General features: G+C 37.0%; 1 protein-coding gene across 3 annotated transcripts in view; it reads left to right on the forward strand.

The window, feature by feature from the left end:
• Positions 1 to 21,708, forward strand: part of NAV3 (neuron navigator 3) — a 363,427-nt gene that overhangs the window by 142,075 nt on the left and 199,644 nt on the right. For all 3 annotated transcript variants that reach the window (XM_029206422.1, XM_029206421.1, XM_029206423.1), the window contains exon 5: positions 172 to 355. In XM_029206422.1, the coding sequence (XP_029062255.1) occupies positions 172 to 355 (184 nt within the window). The remainder of the gene's footprint in view (positions 1 to 171; positions 356 to 21,708) is intronic.

Here is a 21,708-nt window from a genome sequence, read left to right on the forward strand (position 1 = left end):
GGAAATGCTAGCATGTTTCAGAAAATCAGATTTGCTTAAATCTGTGACTGAGAAAATCAAGTTGTATTTCTGTCTCCGTAGATTTAGCCTAAGAGACTTGCTTCTAGAATTTCATTTGTAAAAAATAATCATTTTCTATGATACTGTTTTTATATTTTCCACTTGATACAGAAATAAGAAATGGAAACTTAAAAGCCATTCTAGGGCTGTTTTTCAGTTTGTCTCGCTACAAGCAGCAGCAGCATCACCAGCAGCAGTATTACCAGTCCTTGGTGGAGCTTCAGCAGCGGGTCACCCACGCCTCCCCTCAGGCAGAAGCCAGTCAGGCCAAAACCCAGCAAGATATGCAGTCCAGGTAAGGAAGGGAAGCGGGGAATGTGTTTAGAATGAATTTATCTTGATACAGCTTGTTTTTAATAAGTTTTTGTTTGCGAGTTTGGAAAACATATTTATATAGTTGTATCAAAGTGTTGGGATTCTTTGATTAACATTACAGAATTTAAAACCACTTTTCTATTGGTTGGATGACCAACACTTATCACTTTTTAGGTGAAATATTTGTGTTTGTTTTCTGAAGGTGATTGTGGTTTGTATCAAAATGTGTGAAATGTCTTTCTTGTAAGTAGTATATCAGAGTTCCTTCCTTCTACAAGTTATTGTTTAGAATGTGCTTTTTGAATCCTAGTCTCCAGTTGTGTAGTTTTCTTTGGTTGATGCTTTTGATCGATTAAATCATTACATCTGTCAAAAATTTCAGGTCTGTTAAACATAGGAGTTTGAGTGTTTGGGAACATACCATTTTGATGTGAGATTGTGCATGCATGTGCGTGTATACGTGTGTGTGAGTTTCTATACACACATTGTTTGTCTGACTTGAGTCTGTGGGTGCATGTAGACACAGCTGGTGTGGGGTGCTGACAAACCACTGCAGCTTCCTTTACTCTTTTGTTCCTGCCTTTTTTCCAGTTTGGAACTATATCAGTCATGATTCAGCTAGAGAAGCAGAATCAGTAAGAAAGAGTGCAAACAGATTTATTTTAAAGAATTGATTCACATGATAATGGGGGCTGGCTAGGCAAGTCTGAAATCCTGAGGACAGCCCAGCAGGAAGACAGGCTAACACTCTTAGCACGAGCTGAAACCGCTATAAACTGGTGGAATTTCGTCTCTCAAGGAGGCCACACTCCCACTTTTAAGACCTTTCAAGGAGTGAGTCAGGCCTACTATCCTAGTGATAATCTAGGATTATCTCCCTTACTTAAAGTCAACTGCTATGGACTTTAACCACATCCACAAAATGCTTTCACAGCGACACCCAGATTGGTGTTGAGTGGAACTAAATAAACCTAGCTAAGTTGACACATCAAAAAATGATCACAGAACGTAATTAAGTTAACAGGTTTCATGCAAATTACTCATATGTTTCTGATCAATTTTCGGGTTATCAGATCATTAGCTCTATGGCATACATAGCTATGATCATTTTTCTTAAGGAGGGAGAATGTCCAATATGAAAGTACTCTTTTATCGTCTACTAAAATATACACACTGTATCACACATATGTAAATATTTAACTTTTTCCATCTTAGAAGCCAAGCCTAAAACCTAATAATACAGTTTGCCTTGAGTTTGTTTTTGGCAATTAGTATTGACTCAGAAAGCTAACATAAAATTCCAAGATACATTCACAAACCACTTCCCACTTATTGTCAATATTCAGCAGCTCAGAAATCTCCTTCTCTTTCATCTGTCAACCATCCCTCACTTCATATTAAGCAATATTTCTGTCTCTGTACAGCCATGTAAACTCATTTCCTTTGGCAAATTTTACTCATTAGTGAATTATTAATAAAGAAAAATCACAGTTTCACCAAAAAATATGGAGTGTACTACAAAGGCCATGGAATGATAAGGGATATTTGTTTTTACTAAGTAGTGCAGATGTGCTTCTGTTCTTTAAGCTTGTCTTGGTATTTTGTGATGTCATGTGAAATTGTGCAGGAATCAAAGTGAAAAAAACATTCTCTACAGTATAAGTTCTTTAGATTTCCTTAAGAATAGAGAAGGAGAAAAAATAAAATATATTTTTTATTATTAATTTTTTGGGGGAAGTGGTGGTTGGTAGAAAGAGATCTAGATTTTGAAAACTGCCAGAAATAATATTTCCTAGAGTTTGGTTTAAGCCATTTGAACGGACAAGAAGCAAGAATGGTAACTGGAAAAATATAGGAAGTAAAGTGGTATTGTGCAAAGGATGTTGACTCTGGAAGTGAGATGAGATATCATTTGTCATTGCTTTCCCTCACTTTATTTCTGTATCTGCCATGTGGAGTTTCTTGCCCCACATTTCTCAGTGGTTATGACCCGTTTGGGGAAATTTTTTTCTCTTCTTGCTGGATATGCATGGATATTATGAAACTGTATTATATTTTAAAATATAGACCTATGTATAATAGGCATGGTCATTTTATACCATCTTGGGGAGAGCTATCTTATTTTTTTTAGTGAAAGCTTATGAAAAGCATTCTTTTCACCAGTGTCCTTTAATTCTGAGATAGACTCTTAAATAATTTTTTCTTTTGATAAATTGGATTTGATTACTTTTTGGATTGTTAATTTAATAAATGCAGAGTAGTTACTGTACTAAAGGTAGTGTAGTACTTAGTTAGCACCATGATAAAGAGGAGCTCCAAGTCTTCATTTTAACAGAATTTATTCTATGTTTTGGAGAATGTTATATTTCAGACATTAATACTTATTTCCATTTGTATAGATTTGACATAGTGAAATAGTGTATGAATTATAATCTATGTGAACTTAAATATAACAATGTACCTAAGCATTTTTCAAAGCCTGTATTGATAGTATACATAGGAAAGGAATAAGTGTCTATACAATAGAACCAAGATAATTAACATGGAAAAGAATCTCGGTGACACATTATCTTCATTTACATGAGATGAGAGTCATAAATCATGATTTATGAAGCCTTTCTGTTGATTCCAAAGCTCTTCCCAAGTGAATAGCTTGAATGACTGGTGGCTATATTATTCTGGATATTTAGCCAGAAAAATGTTCTTGTATTTTTCTCTGTAGACCTAAAATAATTTTAGTGCACATTGTTTCATGAGAGTATTTTTGTTTTGTTCTCTTTGTTTATTTAAAGTAAATTGACATAACTCCACAATAATTTCCACAATATTTATTTTATACATTAAGAATTGCTAATTTGTTTTACTCTTTTGAGAATAACCCCAAATGTTTTCAGTCAGTTTGAACATCTTTCATTTAAACAGACATTTTGATCTAAAGGTTAACAAGTAAAATATACAAGAGAGAAAATAAAATGTGGACCAAGAGACATAGAATGTGGATAACAAACTCTCCTCTTCTGGCTTCTCAGCTTCCTCTCCACTCTTGAGTGTGTGTGGGGGGTTTGTGCACATGTGAGCGAGCATGCGTGCCTGTGTGTGTCCTGTTCAAGGACTGAATATCTCCTTGTTAAGAGCTCACCTCTAGGGCTTCCCTGGTGGCTCAGTGGTTGAGAGCCAGCCTGCCGATGCAGGGGACACGGGTTCGTGCCCCGGTCTGGGAAGATCCCACGTGCCGCGGAGCGGCTGGGCCCGTGGGCCATGGCCGCTGAGCCTGCGCGTCCGGAGCCTGTGCTCTGCAACGGGAGAGGCCACAACAGTGAGAGGCCTGCGTACTGAAAAAAAAAAAAAAAAAAAAAGAGCTCACCTCTAGAATCAGACTGCCTGCACTTGGATCCCAGTTCCACCACTTCCTAATTGTGTGACCTTGGGCAACTTACCTAACCTCTCTATGCTTCAGGTTCTCATCTGCTAAAAGGGTATAAAAAATGGCATTGATTTCATGAAATCGTTCTGGGGGTTCAGTGGGTCAGTATCTACAAAACTCTTTGAACATACCTGTCAGATGTCACTCTTTTGCTCAAAGCCCTGCCATGGTGTCAAATAGACTAGGCTTGCTCCCCGCTTAGGAAATATGTTGTAGCTGATTCCTTTGCCTGGAATGCTCTTCCTCTGATAGCCACTTGGCTGAATCTCTCACCTCCTGCAAGTCAAATGCTCTAGTGTTGCCTTCTCACTGATGCTGACCTTAACTTCTCTCTTAACACTGCAGTGTGCCCATCTGCACTCCACATCATGGTTGCTGTAGTTTTCCTTCTTTTCTGTAGCTCTAACCCCTCTCTAACCTACAACTTATTTATTATATTCATTGTTTATTATTGCCACTTCCTCCCATCTGGAATGTAAGCACTGTGAGGACAGCAGTATTTTTACATTTTAACCACTTCTGTATTTCAAGGGATTAGCCCAGAACCTTACACACAGTACGTCCTTAGTAATGATTTCTGAAATGAGTTAAGAATGAATGAACCTTTATTATAGCTGCTTCTGATTTTAGGTAGGAAAACTTTCTAACATTCACAATTGCAATGGTACGTCATTTAAAATGAGAATTGTGTGTATTACAAAACTGCTATAATAAAGACAAAATGTTCTTGATTCTTGGGTGGTCATGATATTGAACTACAGTTAGTTTCAGAATGATATATAGTGGAACCATCAGACCTTATCCAAGTCTGATGGAACTATTTGCTTCCATCCTCGTTGATGCCTGACTATACCTCTTTGGTCTTTTACCTACTTATTATAAATATTTTGTTCCCTTTGTTTTCTGGCTGTCATTCATTAATTCACTGCTATCAGTGTTGCTGCCTCTGTGGAGTACCATTCCTTTACCAATATGTGGTTTCTGTTTTGCGGGATAAGAAAGCAGATTACCAAGATCATTAGCATTTTGGTACCACAAAAAGTAATAGGTAACATGAGTGAAGTGTTTGGGCTATGAAATATCATTGATAGCTTAAAGACTTGCATGTTTATAACTCCTGTCTTCTCTGTCATGTTTGGTTTAGACAACGAAAGAAGATATCTGATCTAGTATTAGGAAGTGATGCCTCTAATTTGCAGCTAGTGCAGAGTTTAAAATTTTTAATTAAAGGCTTGTTAAAAAAATGAATGCCACAACTAATCTGACACAAACGTATTTTCTTTCAAATGTCCAAATTACTAATTTGTTTTGTTAATAAATAATATTAATACAGAAGTCCTTACCTCATCAACATAAACTAATATTACAAAGGGAAAAATACTGTTGAAAGACCTATGTTCTGAATTAACCCTAAAATGACATATGGTTGGTGTAAGTTTAGGGATGACATGTGAGGGCAGTCTTGTTCCTTGATCACTGATCTGTTTATCATTTGACTTAAATTATCTACTTGTAGTATGTGTATTAAAGTAAAGCTGCGACTCATTCTAAATTTCCTCAGTCCTTCAGCAATCTCAAAAATTTGAACATATTTCATATAAAAATTAATTTTTCTCTATTTCAGTGATCTTTGGAAGGACTTAACATAGGTAAAGTTGAAATATTTTGCTATATTAAAGAATGTTAAGTATCCTGTTTGCATTTATTTAATATAAAATATAAAATCAATTTCTTTTATTTTTCTGGCGCTTCATTTTATTTTGAAAAGAGTATATTAAAGGCCCTTTGTCTAACCAACTGGAAAAAGTATGAGAACTGTTTTAATATAAAGTACTAAAAATCTTATGTAAGAGTTGTGATCATAGTTATCTTCTATAGGCATTAACCAGGAGATGGGGAAAATAGTACTTCTTATTCAAAAAACAAGGTAGACATGAATCCTATAATTTTCAAACTCAGAAAATTTATTTCCATCAGTAAATATGTCATAGACATTCAGGATATTTCTGCTAATCATATTTTTACATATGTGTGTTTTGGCAGAATTCTAGTTGACATGAAAAGTAACAGAAAGTTCAATTTCACCAAAACCGTACACAGTGCCTGGCACATGAGACCAGACAGCACTGAGCAGAAATCATGTCATGAATGTCTAATTTTCCTGAGAATATCTAGTAAAACATTATAGTGAAGGAAAATTACAAAATGAAAATTCATTTTTCTTATGTACTGGTCTGGTTATACATGAGATGTTAGGGTAATAGTATACATAAAAAATGTTTTCTATTTGCTAAAAGTTTAAAAAAGGGAGGTGATTTTCCTTAGAATACAGGCCTTTTCACTTAATTTTTGTCTACATTATTAAATGATTTCCCATCCCGTTATTAAATAGTTGGTGAATTGTACCAATCCCAGAACAGTGATTTTTGAATCACATGAACACATATTTTTATATTATAGAGAATTAAAACATGTAAAAAAGAAACAAAATGCATGTGAAAGTGTAGGTAAGAAATTAGATAGGTGATAGAGTGTTAAAGGCAGTGATAATAAGTCTTTCTCAGCTAAAATAAGAGCTATTTTGGGATTTTGGGAGATTATGGTCTCCACAGAAAATCATTTGCCCTTCTGCTTTTCATTTTGTAGGAGAAAGTCAAGAATGTGTCCACGTGCTGTTTAGATAAATTTGCTCCTTCCTATAGGACTCACAAGTCAAATTGCAAAATCTCTGGGCACATGCTATTTGAGTGACTTGTCTGTTCCCTTTGCAGCCCCTTCTCGAGGCTCCCATGACCCCTGCCACACACATTGCTTTTGGAGCCTTCTTCCATGGAGGACATTTGCCTTCCTCTTTTCCAGGAAACATCATTTCCTTCTGGGAGATTCACTCTGAAACTGGGATGGTTTACAGCTTTTCAGCCTGGGGTTATAAATCTTGAGAAGTATATAAGGAAGTTTAATTTAAGATGACAGGAAGGCTCTGGTAATTTAAGCCCTCATGAACCTGGCTTCAATTAGTTGCTTAATTGAGCTCTGTGTTGTGGCCTATAGTGTGCTCTTCATAAAAGACAGTGAATCAATTAAACTTTAAAGAAAATGAAACAAACAAAAACGACATTTATGAATCTCCTTTTAAATAACAGAATTTTTTATTCCTAGAGAGAAATAATTGAAGGGAAAGAAATTATTCTTTAATTGACTGATGGAGGAAACCAAGAGAGGGTGTAATACTAAGAGTATGTACACACACACATACACACACTGCTTATGTTCTGTGCTTCTAGTCCATTATTTTCAAAGCTTGACAACCACTCATGGTTCTGTTGTTATGATGAAGCAGCGTCTGTATAGTGTTGGTTATTTTAGAGTCAGGCAAACATGGTTTTCAATTCTGCCAACCAATTCCCAGTGATGTGGCATGAGGCAAGTAATTTTAACCTGCTCAAATACGAGGTTTCTTACCTCATATTAGAATAGTGGTAACCTTCTCAAAAGGGTATTGAGAAGACCACCTGACATAATTTGTGTTTAAAGTTCCTCCTTAGCACAGCCCTTAGCATGTAACAGGCACTCAAACCAGCCACCTTCATCTTTCCTCCTCCCACTTCTAGTTCATATCACATATATAATGAAATATATTGACCCACATTAAAAACCTCAAGTCAATCTCATCACTGTTCCTTCCTCTCTCACTTTCTTTGATCAATTCTGTCCATTACACTTCTGACTTCTATTAAATACATAAATGTAATTCAAAGTAATAATATCCTTATGATTTAAAAATGACGGCCCAATGCTCAGACCTTCCCAAGCCTGGTCTAGCTACAGAGAGGTAACCCCATTAATTATTTTAGATATTTCCTTTAGTAAGTATTCCCTTATAGCTAAATAAAATACTACTGCCACTAATTTTTATTCATTAATTTGATCATTATCTTTTGATGTACACACTCTCCCATCTCTCCCATCCCCCATTAATATATTCAACAAATGTTTATGAAGCACTTAGTGTGTTCCAGGCACTCTTCTAAGCGTTGGAGATACAACAGAGGACAAAAGAAATCGAAGAATCCTTGCCCTTTTGAAGCTTACATTTAGTGATAGACAAACAATTAAAAATTTAAATATGTACTAGTAATTGGACAGCTGATGGTAGAGAGGCATAAATCAGAAAAGGAGAAATAAGATGTGTAGGAGCCATATTTCTGCACATTTCAACAGGCTTCTGGGAAAGTCCTCACTCAGATGATACTGAGCAAAAAGGGTCATAGAACCAGCAATTCCATTCCTGGGTATCTATCCAAAAAAACCCCAAAACACTTATTCGAAAAGATACATGCACCCCAGTGTTCATAGCAGCATTGTTTATAATTGCCAAGATATGGAGGTAACCTAAGTGTCCATCAACAGATGAAAGGGTGAAGAAGATATTGTGTGTGTATATATGTGTGTGTGCACACACACACACACACACACACACACACACACACATTGGAATATTACTCAGCCATAAAAAAGAATGAAATAATGCCATTTCCAACAACATGCATGGACTTGGAGGGTATTATGCTAAGTGAAGTAAGTAAGGCAGAGAAACACAAATACTGCATAATATCACTTACGTGTGGAATCTAAAAAAACAAAACAAACTAGTGAATATAAAGAAAAAGAAACAGATCCACAAATGCAGAGAACAAACTAGTGGCTACCAGTGGGCAGAGTGAAGGGGGAAGGGGCAAGATAAGGGTAGGGGATTAAGAGGTACAAGCTACCATGTATAAAATAAATAAGCTACAAGGATATATTGTACAACACAGGGACTATAGCCAGTATTTTATAATAACTATAATTGGAATATAACCTTTAAAAATTATGAATCACTGTGTTGTACACTTGAAACTTATTGTGTATCAAGTACACACTTCAATTTATTTATTTGTTTTAGAAAGTAATTCTAACTTATTGGTTATCTGTTTAAAATAAATACAGCAGTGTGTACATATCAATCCCAAACTCCCAATCAATCCTCCCCCTCCCACCCTTACCCCCTGGGGGAAGTTTGTTCTCCAAGTCTGTGAGTCTGTTTCTATTTTGTAAATAAGTTCATTTGTATCAACTTTTTTAGATTCTACATATAAGTGGTATCACATGACATTTGTCTTTCCCCGTGTGATTTGCTTCACTTAGTATGATAATCTCCAGGTCCATCCGTGTTGCTGCACGTGGCACTATTTTATTCTTTTCAGTGGCTGAGCAATACGCTTCGGTTTGAAAAAAAGAATAGGCCATAGCTCCTTTAATGATGCTCTAGAGGGATGTCAGTCCAGGTATATTGAGAGACCCCTCTTTGCTGGCATTTGTTTTCTTTGATTATTCAGTTATTATAGTTAAAATCGCTTCTTGTTTGTTTGGATGGTTAATTGGTTTGTTTGTGTCTGGCCATGGAGTGGTCATCAATAGTAATTGACATGGATGTCCGATTAATCTCCCTCTTTTTATATCCCCTTCGTCTTATCTGAAATTTCCTAGTCCAGCCTCCCTCGTTCTTACAGACTGAATCCTCCCTCCATGCGCATAGTAGGATGAGGCTTCTGTGTTCATTTTGATGGAGAACACATGGAGGCTATGTGTTCCACATCAAAAATACTTCATTTATTTTCAGTTCTCCAAAAGCTGCTGAAGTCTCTTGGTCGTTGATGGCCCCTTTTATCTATCATGTTATCCTTTGATGTTGTGAACTTAAACCTTAATATTGTTTATCAGCATGTTAATGGCATCCCATTCATTGACAGAACCATTCTTCATTCTGATAACTTTTTTTTTCTTTAACTAAGTAATTGATTTCTCCAGGTAGAAAATGCAAACATCACAGTTATACTCCATCTTTCCAAGGGAATGGTGAGAATATAATATATATTATAAAGTATTAGACTCACTCCTAATTTAGAGAATTTGACTTGTGCTCTCTGACATAAATGTCTCGATAAAAACAATGGTAAGCCAATGTTTCATAATTTTCTCTTGTAATTACCAAATATATGATTCATGTATCATCACAGAGCCGTTACTCAGAATAGCTAATTTGTGATTTATTTCTTTAACATTTTACTCCAGGACATTTTGATATCCTGTTTATATATTGCATGAACATTGTCTCCCAAACACTAGACATTGTTTGGTTCTATTTGATCTTTACTATTTCTGGGGCACTCTTCTCAAATAGAGCACTGATAATGTAGAGTTGATTATTATATCTGCAATTTTATACCATATGAGATTATTATGTATTAATCTGTTTTCCACTAAAATCTGTCTCAAAGGTTCAACTTATTGTCTTACAATGGAAAAATGCATCTGTCACAAAAACTATAATAATTGTGTCAGTATGACCATTGAATGTTTTCCTGTCACCAGGTCTACAGAGAAAGACAAATTGTAATCAGGGGATGACTGGGTGAGCATAGAATTGAATTTGGGGGACTTGCATGTTTCTGCAGCTGAGATAGTCTTGCCATTGGTTAAAAGTCCTTCTTCATTACAAAGCGCACTGTCAACATTTGCCTCTTCACACTCCCATTTCCTGTGCTTCTGCTGCTGACCACTCATAGCACCCACCCCTTTCTAATTGACTTCTCAGTCTCAAAAGATGTGTAAATAAAACCAGCTTTCTCTCCTCACAAGTGGGGGCAGACTCTAGACCAGATTCCACCATCAGAGATGTTTTGAGACCCCAGTTATCCCTAAATGATATGAAACTGACTGTATTAATGATTACATTTGCTTTGCAGTAAATTGAGAGGAGCCCAATTATAAGGACTCTCTAAAATAGACTTTCTTCTAGATCTTCAAACATTTATATAATTATTTTATAAGCATAATAATTAAGTTCATTTTCATGAACATGGGTACTAGGAAATAGTTTAACATAGTCTGTGCTTCCTACAACACCTTTATTTATTTATTTTATTTTTGGCCGCATTGGGTCTTCATTGCTGCTGCACACGGGCTTTCTCTAGTTGCGGCGAGCGGGAGCTACTCTTCGTTGTGGTGCGCGGGCTTCTTGACGCGGTGGCTTCTCTTGTTGCGGAGCGTGGGCTCTAGGTGCCCAGGCTTCAGTAGTTGGGGCACACGGGCTCAGTAGTTGTGGCTCGCGGGCTCTAGAGCGCAGGCTCAGTAGTTGTGGTGCACGCGCTTAGTTGCTCACGGCATGTGGGATCTTCCCGGACTGGGGCTTGAACCCGTGTCCCCTTACTTTTTAAATCTTCAGAAGTATTAAATAATCCAGATTTTTTCACTCATCAGGGTAGTCTTTACCAAAGTTTGTTTATATTTTTAGCTTAAAAAATAGTAATAACCTATATGGGAAAATAATCTGAGAGAGAATGGATATATATATATGTATATCTAAATCACTTTGCTGTACACCTGAAACTAACACAATATTGAAGTCAACTATATCCCAATATAAAATAAAAGTTAAATTAAAAAAATAGTTTTGTCTAGCGGTATTCAGGGTCCAGTTTTTTTAAGGTGGTTGCATTAAATTGAGCTTTTAGAATGGAGCACTGAATGCATTGAGATATAATTTTACTCCACATTGAAAGTTGTAAATGGAAAAGATCCATGCAGGAGCATAGTGTTTTGAGCTACATGTAAGTAAAAGCAGTGTGAAAATCTAATTTATGGTAACAGTGTGAGAGAAATGTGAGCCTGGTTTCCTGAGTTCTTTATCTTGAAGTTCTCCATTCCTAAAAGAGCATGAGACTTTGATGCAGTAATATCCTAGCCAGGCATCTCCCTCTTTAGTTACTGTCTTGAGATCCCTCAAAAGCAGACCATGCAGGTGGCCTTATTAACTGTCAGTTGAAATTTAAGATAAGTCAGAGGTTATAATAGATTTACATGCCATCTTTCACTAATGGGATAAGTTATCACAGTAACCCGTCTCACATGTAATCAGGATGATATTTCAGCCACCCAGCTGCTAAAAAGAAACACATGTGGATGAAGGCTAAGCTTCTGACTCATTTATGGATTAGGCAATAACTGTTTTTAGTGAAGTCTCAGCAAAATTTATGTATAGGGACAACATATTTTTATCACATACTATGATGTGAGTATAGTTGTTACAAAATGTCTTAAATATTTTTAAAGGAGCGTATATGGTTTTAAGGTACAAAAGATATTTTGCAGAAGTGGCCGAACACTTTCCTCTTTTTTAGAGCTATTAGCTTGTCAGTTATCATTTTATAACATTGCACAAGGACCCTACAGAAGGGAAACTGTATATACCAAAGGAAGAATTTGGTTTAAAGAATTCTTTAAATATTAATTCTGAAGGTACGGTTTCATTTCTAGCAATCATAGGACATATAAGGAAATGTATTTCAATCTATCTCAGCCTTAAAAATTTTAGTGAATGTGTTCTACTATCTTCAATGTTTGTTATTTTATATAAAATCCTTAGTTTAAGACTTTCTTCCAAGGTACTTAATTATAATACACCTTGGGTATTTTATCCCTAATTTTCTCTCAAGCCATTTTTAGTAAATTTGAAAGGAAATAATTCCTGTCTTCTTCACATGATACCATCTTACAAAAGAAAAGTAAAATTGGGAGGTTAAAAAACTTCCACCAAAATTTATGCCCAAGAAATTTCTTACCTCATATTGTGTAATTTGCTTCTTTGTATTCCTCCTTGGTTCCTTGGGAATAGTGTTGTTAGTAGAACAAATGTGATTTTATGATTAAGCATTTTTTCTCTTTCTTTGGGAATCAAGAGTACTAAAGGTGTGACTGTAGAGGGATTCTGTATAGGGATTTCCACTCCTGTTTGTGTGACTCCAAGGCTGAAGTTAAGTAGACTGAAGGGAGGAAAGATGGTTGATTCTAAAACAATGTTCTGTAAAATCTCTTAATATAGATGAGGAGTTATAAAAACCTACATAATATGAAAGATTGCTCTGATAAACATAGTGTATTATCATACTTATATTAAATACATCCATTTTAAAAATTACTGTTTTGTGCTTATTTTTACGTTTTGACGAACCAGTCACTGTGTGTAGTCCATGAATACCACATGGCTTAATGAAAAACAATATTGTTCTAGTGATCTTTCATATATTACCTTAGAGCACAGGGTTCTTCTTTCTTACTGGTGGTTTGAAAGTTCAGATGTGACCTTTCAACAAATAAAGATTCAGCCCCCACTATGTGCCAGGAATTATGCTAGATGTGCAGCTGAGATCTGGTGATGCTTTAACCTTTTATTTCGCCCATCATCTAATAGAGGACCTAGATGTTTAAACAGGTGGTTCAGTGAGGTGTGCTAACTACTCCAACAGAGTACAAAAGCCCATACAAAGGCACTGATGAGGAAAATGCCGTTTCACTTTCAGGAAACTGCCACTTTTTGGCTGGGCAGAAAGTGGAAGTGGAAATGTGTTCTGGGTATCTCTTGCTGTTTAAAATATATTGGCACAGAACAATACGATTTTATCATACTCATGGATTTTGTGAGCTTAGGAGTCAGACAGGGCACATCAGGAATGGCTTGTCTCTACTCCACTATTTCTGGAACCTTCACAGGGAAGGGTGGAATGGCTGGAGTGTCACAGGCTGCCCCGAAGCAAAACACCTGTGGTTGGAGAATCCACTTTTGAGGTGACTTCTTCACTCACGTGTCTGGAACAGTGACTACATATGGCCTCACCAGCATGGCTGTCTCAGGGACATTGTACTGTGACCCAACTGTATTGTGACCCAACAGATGAAGGACTGACAATTCCACCCTGCTTCAAAGGGAGGGTGGGTGGGATAGAGATCTCACCTTTTAATGACAGGAGCATCTAATAATTGATTGTAGCTCTGGGTTTAAATTGCCACAGGGCGTGATGAGAGGGAGGCTAGAAAAGTAGGCAGAGGCCAATTCATGGGGGCTCTGGATGCTCCTTCTAGGAGCTGGGAGTTCTTTCTTGAAGGTAAAGGAAGTTGCTTCAGGAATTTTCTTAGCAGAAGGAAAATGAGGCTGCTTATAACTTAGGAACATGACCTTGGTGACAGGGTGGAGAAAAATGTGCTTTGGGGAGAAATGTGAGAGGGTCCAGGTTTGTCATACATTATAGCTATAGAGACAAGAGTTTGAACAATTTAATGTTAATAGGCATGAGGGTGGGACTGAGGAAGATGGATTTGAGGACTGTTTGGAGGTAAGGGCCAAAGAAATCATCACATTTCTAGTTTTGTTGACTCACTGGTGGTGATGTATTTCAACAAGGGAAAAAATAGTAATGCTGTGGTGGAAACAGATGAGAAGGAGATGAAGAGAGGAAGTTCAGCTTTGGCCTTCATGGATTTGACATTTCAGTGGGACTTCTGGATGGTGATATCTAATATGAGGCTCTGGAGCCCAGAAGAGTGGTCAGGGCCAGATATATGGACCTGGGAACATCGGCTTAGCAATGTTTTGTTGATTGAAACTATAGAAATGGAAGAGATTACTCAGGAAGAGAGTATAAAGCTAGGGAAGAAAAGGAGGGCTCAGAACAAAACTCTGGAGACTACAAACATTTATGGGTCAAGTGAGCAAACAAGAGAATTCCTTTTGTTGTTTTGCAATATATTCAGAATTATGGAGGCCTGTTTGCTACCTTCTTAAAGGCAAATTGTTCTTGTTGTTGTCATCGAGGACTGCCTCAATTTCTGACACATTTTACCGCTGTCTTTCAAATTAGTTATGACATTTAGAGTGCAAATCTAACACAAAACTGTGGTTGAAATATTAAAGCAAATATACTATAGCATTAAGCATATCAAAACTATATTTTCATCTAATGACTGTATCACAAAACAGAACATTTATGAAATTCTGTATTTGAGGTACTTGGGGAATTATGTACAGTTTTGAGAATTGTAGGTTCTGGAAGGCTCATCCTGTGCGTGTTGTTTTGGGAATGGTGGTTCTTGGATGTCCTATTGGGGCAATTTTCTGATGATTCTTTATAAGATTAGGACCTATAGGGCTTGATATTGTTGAGTTTAGAAAACAAGAAGAGTGAGTAGTATTCAGAGAGTTTTGAGGGAGAATAAGACAATTGTATTTGCTTGCACGAAATCGGGTCTCAAAGTCATTATAAACCAGGAGATTGAGAGCCAGAGTCAAAAGCTCAGGCACTGTCCTGAGATGTCCGTGCTTGTGGGTCTTAGAGTAAGAATGTAGTAGCATCAAAAGTGATAGGTGGGGGCTTCCCTGGTGGCGCAGTGGTTGAGAGTCCGCCTGCCGATGCAGGGGACACGGGTTCGTGCCCCGGTCCGGGAAGATCCCACATGCCGCGGAGCGGCTGGGCCGGTGAGCCATGGCCGCTGAGCCTGCGCGTCCGGAGCCTGTGCTCCTCAACGGGAGAGGCCACAACAGTGAGAGGCCCGCGTACCACAATCAATCAATCAATCAATAAACAAACCAACCAACCAACCAACCAAGCACAGGAGGGCAGGGTAGTTGTAGGAACATAGGAAGTTATGTTTTAATGAATTCACCAGACTATTTATAGAGCCTCACATGGGGTCTTAGTGAACCCAGGGACTCCCAAACGCACATCTGAGTCCCACTGAATTTTCTTTTTAACTGTTCCAGCACTTATTTCTACCAGACACCCTTCTAAGTGATCTACAGTTTAATCCTTATAAGAACCTTGAGACAGATAATATTGTCATCCTTATTTAACCCCTGAGGACACAGGCACAGAGAACAGCTGAGCTGGGATTCAGGTAGAGTATTCAGGCTCTAGAGTCTGTGCTACTAACCAATATATTAGATCTTTACTACTGGCATTTCAATTTAATAATTCACAGAAGGTAGATATTTGAATGTACCACTTTCTGCACACTTGCCTAATATTGTTTTGTTTCTTCTTCCAAGGTTGAAGTCAGTTCAGTTTCCATTAAATATCAAATTGTATTTTTTAGGAAGGGTTTTGAGTTGGAATACATGGTCTGAAGGGTTATACTTCTCAGAGTGAAACAGTCATCCCTGCATTCTTAAACCTAATTTTCCCAAATTAAATCGTTCTAGCACATTGCTGATACATGCCGGCGGTCAATAAAATCTTTTTTAATGGTTTATTAATTGGTGGATAACGTCAATCAATATATGCTTATTAGAATAAGTGGAACACAAAACTAAATCAAATTTCTCAATATCTATGTCTGTCTGCCACTTTAAATACCTTAGGGGTGTGAAGTCAATTTCTTATTTATTAATTTATTCAATATCCAGAACTATTATGTGCTTTAAAAAAGAGCTATTATAATATGACCATAAAGTGATCTTTACTTTATCTCTGCTGTGAAAATGGATTTATTCATCTGTGAATATCCATCTTCCTAGTATTTCCTGTTACTTTATTCACCCTTTGACTAATGACATAACTTAAAAGTGGAGTCTTGATTTTTTTTTTCTCATTTTACACTCTATCAGGGATGTTATATCTCTTTTTCCTGCCCTCTGTTCCCATGTAACTATACTGCGCGACCCAAGCCAGAGGCCCCAGAGCCATCTTAGATTTTTCCCTTCAAGTCCTGTGTCCATGATTATAACTTCTCTCATTAATCATTTACTCTTATTTCCTGTGCCTCTGCCTCCATTCAGGCCCTCATCAAATCTTTCCTGAATTGTAGCAGTGATTTCCTATGTGGTCTCCTGGTTCCAGGCTTGCTAAGTATCCCAACCTCTTTCGTCCCCCCAATTTCTTCTTTACATATCAAAGAAAATGATCTCATTAATCTGGGAATTTATTATTTATTCTGCAATTTAAACCTTTTGGTATTCTCTGCTGGGGTCATGACAAAGGCTCAATTTCTTAGGAAGTTACTGTGGCTCTCCAACTTTTTACTTGGGCAATTAGTAGTTGTTAAAAGAATATTTTAACTATCATGGGAATTAAATAGCAATTAAGGCAATTCAAATATTAACTGTCTCAACTGAGATTTTTTTTTTTTGAAAGAACCTTGATAGTAGCCAATGGAGGTAAAGAATGATAGACGTGTGAGGCTCAGATATTATGTTTTGGTGACTTTTAATGACGCACATGTCTTTGTACCTGGGTCCAATTTGATTTTTGAAAATGAAAGCTAAGGAATAAGATTACATAATTTTTACTTCTGCATGGAAGTCCACTGGTGGAATAACTACAACAGAAATAGAACCTTCCACAAAAGTCTTGCACTGAGCCACTCAAAATCTTCTTAACAATATTTGAGGAAAGCATAAGGAAGAGATCGAGTAAGTTTTTACTCTCATTCTAAGTGTTCTGATTAATAAGGGTTGCTGGAATCCTAGCCAAGGATTTTGAGGCTACCACAGGACTCAGCAGAAAAAAGTTCTGTGATTGATTAATTAGTCATGTGTGCAGTGAACATGGGAGCGGCAAGTTATAAATAGTGTGCCATAATTTTCTAGCTCTTACTAAAATGTGGCTTAAACGTTTAAAAAATAGTGTTTACTTGGAAGATTTTTGAGAATTGCTTGGACACTAAAAGCATCAGACCATTTAAAATTTGTTTTACTGTTTATTTCCTATTTCTACATAAGGTCATCTGTTGAACGAAATTATTTAAAATTCCCTATCTAAATGCTGAAGAGTATCTATTGAAAGTAGATTTATTTGACACTGGAAGAGATGATACTCTGAAGGCAATATAAAGTTATTATCACAATGTCTTGGAGATACAAATCCAAAAGGCAATGAATTAATAGCAAAAGAAGCATTAAAGTATCACAAGTTGTACTTTGCAAGAAAATGATATGGTATAGCAGAACATAGCACAGCTTATAGAATCCAACAGAAGAAAGTTTAAATTTCAGTACTATTATTTATAAGATGTATAACTTGTACAAGTTACTTAATGTTTAAAGGCGGTTTCATATTTTTCAGTCAGGAATGGAGTATCACCTTTGCAGGACTATTGTGAGGAATAAATGAGAAAATAAATGTAAACTGTCACTTAATAAGGACACAATGAAGACAAGTGTCTTCCTTTAATATACTTCTGATAATTCCATTTTTAAAACAATTTCCCTTGGTTAAAAGATGGTGATATAACATACCATTTTTTGATAATACTACCCAGTAAATAGCAATCAATAGTTAATTACTGAACACATACCAACCCATGATAGGAACTGAGAATGAAGAAATGAACATACCGTAATTCCTGTCCTGGTGAACAATGCAATCTGTTCAGGAGATAAGCATTTACCCTGATAAATTTCCATGTTAACCTAATCCTTAGAGATGAAGAAAGACCTGGGGACTAATGGAGGACAAAACTAACTCTACAAGACTTGAGAAATGCCTCAAGAAGGAGGTGACACTTGAGCAGGATCTTAAAGCAGAAGTAAGATTTCATAATGTGGGGAAGAGAAGCCATGGTGTTGCAGATGAAGGAAACCTCATGAGAAAAGCCATGGAGCCGGGGGAGAAGAGGCCTCAGGCCAGAAGCAGAGGTGTGATGACAGTGGAGAACATGGGATGCAGGACGTGCAGAGGAGATGAAGCTGTAAGAGAGTCTGAGGAGACACACGGAAACACTCAGTAAACCAGATCACAGAGCTTGGACTATATCCTACAGACAATGGGGAGTCAACAGCAATTTCAAAGAAAGAGATTGATATCTGTTCTTTCTTGGGAAAGTTAGTTCTGTTGACTGTGAGAAGAATGATTGGATTTGGTTGGCAATAAAAAAGGGATGATAACAAAGAGACTAGTGGAGGGGCATTATCAGAGTCCATGAGAGAAATGACACAGAGGTAGAAATGGAGTGGGTCATGTCAAAGAAGACAACTCTTCTTTGTTCAATGGAAAAAAAAAAAAGTTGGTGACACCAAATTTAAATAACAAAGTCAAAGAGAGAGAGATGATTTGAAAGAATAATGAGTTAAGGTTTGAACATTTGGGGGATATCTGGGAGAAATACAGCTGATAGATCCAGTAGAATATGTAGGAGATAGTGAGATACTTAGAAAAGAGCCTCTCAGTTTAGAATTGAGATTGGAGTATAAAATACAGATTTGATATAAAAAGAACGGAGGGATATACCAGCTGATACCTAGGATTATGGTTTTGACAATATTCATGGGCATAGTACAAAATTTAGAAGGGGTGATGATGAGTGGACCTGTGTCTTGGAAGGAGGAGGAGTAGCTCAAGAGACAGCTGTCATGTTAAGAAAGCTAAGTGAGTTGAGGATTTCTAGAGGAAGGAGGGTGTCAGCGCTATCTAAAGCAGCAGCAGCAGAATAGAAAATGAGGCATGGCTTGAGATGTTTAGATTATGCTCTTTGACTTTGGAAACAGGTGTTTTTCTTCCAAGCTTGGACATCTGTGGAGTTCTGTAGAGCACAGCTTTTATTATGCATAGGAATCCTGTTAAAATGCAGATTCTGATTCAGTAGATTTGGGATGAGACCTAATATTCAGTATTTCTAACAAGGCCCAGGTGATGCCATTTTGTTCGTCTGTGGACAACACCTTGAGTAGTGAGGCTCTGGTGGTTAATGAAAATAGGTGATTGCAATTCAGGATTGGTTTACTTTGAGAAGCTTTCTTTCCTTATAATAAATGGATATTGCAGTTCTACATGGGGATTTGCACTGAAGCTGTATTGGATAGTTCTGGCAGTTTGGATCCTTCTGTGTATTGAACACCAGATGAGTTTCATCCTTTTTTTTAATTGACTGTCTCTAATCTCCTCCTCTTCCCTTCCATGTTAGGGGAAATAAAAAGCTTTCCCCTTGATATTCTACTTTACAGGATAGATGAGAAGATACTTCCTTTAGTAGAACCCACAGTGTGTCTCAAAATATTTATTTTTTTATGCTTTTATTTCTGATACTTTTTGCCACCCATTAGCTAGAAGGACTTTCATTTGACAACATTTCAGGAAAAGAATACATAATCTTCTGACCAGATGTCTGCAAATCCTTAGTTTAGTGGTGTTCTGACTCTATTTATCTGCCCCCACTTGCCTCAGAGCTGTGTCTACATGTCCCTTGTGTCTGTTTCACTATTAAACTGCTTTGGCTGTACCTACTCACCTGCTTTGTTACTAGCCCATTTGTAAATCTGAAATTAGGGACATGGTATCACAAGCACTGTGGGGAAAGAAATTCGTTTCTGCTGCGTAGAGAGCCAGGGCCAGGTAAAAAAGGAAGGAAGAAAGAAAGAAAGAGAGAGAGAGAAAGAAAGAAAGAAAAAGGAAGGAAGGAAGGATGGAAGGAAAGAAGGAAGGAAGAAAGAAAGAAAAGAAAGAAAGAAAGAAAAGAAAGAAAGAAAGAAAGAAAAAGAGAAATAAAGGGAGCTAGAGGCATTGTGAGAAGTGTTGGGGCTTGAGTTAGGTGGTAAACATGAAAATTGAAGGAGAGCATAGATAAATTTGTAGAGGTCGAATCAGCGTGGCAGGATATTGATTGCACATCTACAATAATTAAAAGGAAGGAAAAAGGGAAGAGTTGACTATTGAGGTTTCAAGCCCAAAGACCTAAAGAAAATGGTGATCCTGTGTACAGAAATCATGAAATGAAAGGAAGGATCTGATTAGAACTTGGGGGATTAAAAAAAGGAAAATGGTGAGTTTGATGTGGTAATTGATTTTGAAGGTCATGGAAATGGATGTCTTTTATTCAGTTGATATTGATGACTGGGAGTTTGATGCAGCTATTAACTCTAGTTTCTAGTAGATTCCACCTGAAATCTTAGGTAAGAATCAAATGAAAGAATGCATACAAGTGTTTGAGGAAAGATGACATATGAAAAAGCATGCTTTTAAGAGATGGGTAAGGGAAGAGGGCCTGGTGAAAGAAAGAGAAAATGGACAAGAATGATGGTGGGCAGATCAAGTGAGTTTATTAGTATGACAGTCTGTGAAAGAGAGAAATTTTAAAAGGCAGAGAGAAAAATATGGTCAAATACAAAAATATTAGAATATGGTGAGAGTTGAATCAAACTCTTCTTCAAATAACAGTTTCACATTTGTAAGGATAGTATAGGGCAGAAGCCCAGTTTCAAAGAATTAAAGTAGGATGGCTTGGTACAAAAATATAGGCAACTAGTAGAGTATTCTCATAATAATTAGAAAACACAAGTGGGCAATAAAATCAGACTGATTTTGACCAAGTTGATTAACCTCTAGATTTTGTTGTTGGTTTTCTACTTCTATACTAGAAATTATGATACATCTTTAAAATCATGGAAGAAAAAATCAATGAGGTGGCTTTAGTTCCCCGAGGGAAAGTACATTGTTTTATTGGCATCTCTCCTGCTAATATTTGTGTTCAGTTTGGAGGGTACAGGCTAGGAGACATCATGGTGAACCTGTAGGTGGTTCTCTTATTCTTGGGTTGACAAAGCAGTCTGACATGTTCACAGAAGATTCATTTTTTTCACTTTGGGTACTTTTAGTTTTAATTTTTGAATTAATATTTCATTGGAGTGCTTTGGTTTTTACTTTTAAATTGTCCTCTGATATTATTGTTGCTGAGCTAGTTTGGCCAGTTGTAGCCAGTTGTCTCAGTGTCCAGTACAGTTAGAATACAGAATGCACTCTCTGCGAATAAGAATATATCACATATCCACTTGAAAAACAAGTGCTCTGAAAAGCTGTCTAGATATGAGGAATTCTTTATTCCTCTCTAGCCAGGCAGTTCAAAGGCCTGCATACTCCCACCACAGACTGGCTGCATGGAGTAAGAGTTTACTCAGGAAACATGTCACCATCTTAAGGGATCCTTCCCTTGGTTAAATACCCTCTACTTAGCAGCAAAGCAACTGGATTAACAGCAGGGCTTCACATGACCCTTCCACCCTGACTCCTACAACCCCATGTTGTTCCTGTTTCCTTGGAGGCCTTGGA

Source organism: Monodon monoceros, unplaced genomic scaffold, assembly GCF_005190385.1.
Source record: "Monodon monoceros isolate NGI ecotype Baffin Bay Population unplaced genomic scaffold, NGI_Narwhal_1 Super_Scaffold_6, whole genome shotgun sequence".
In the NCBI taxonomy this organism is placed as follows: Eukaryota; Metazoa; Chordata; class Mammalia; order Artiodactyla; family Monodontidae; genus Monodon; species Monodon monoceros.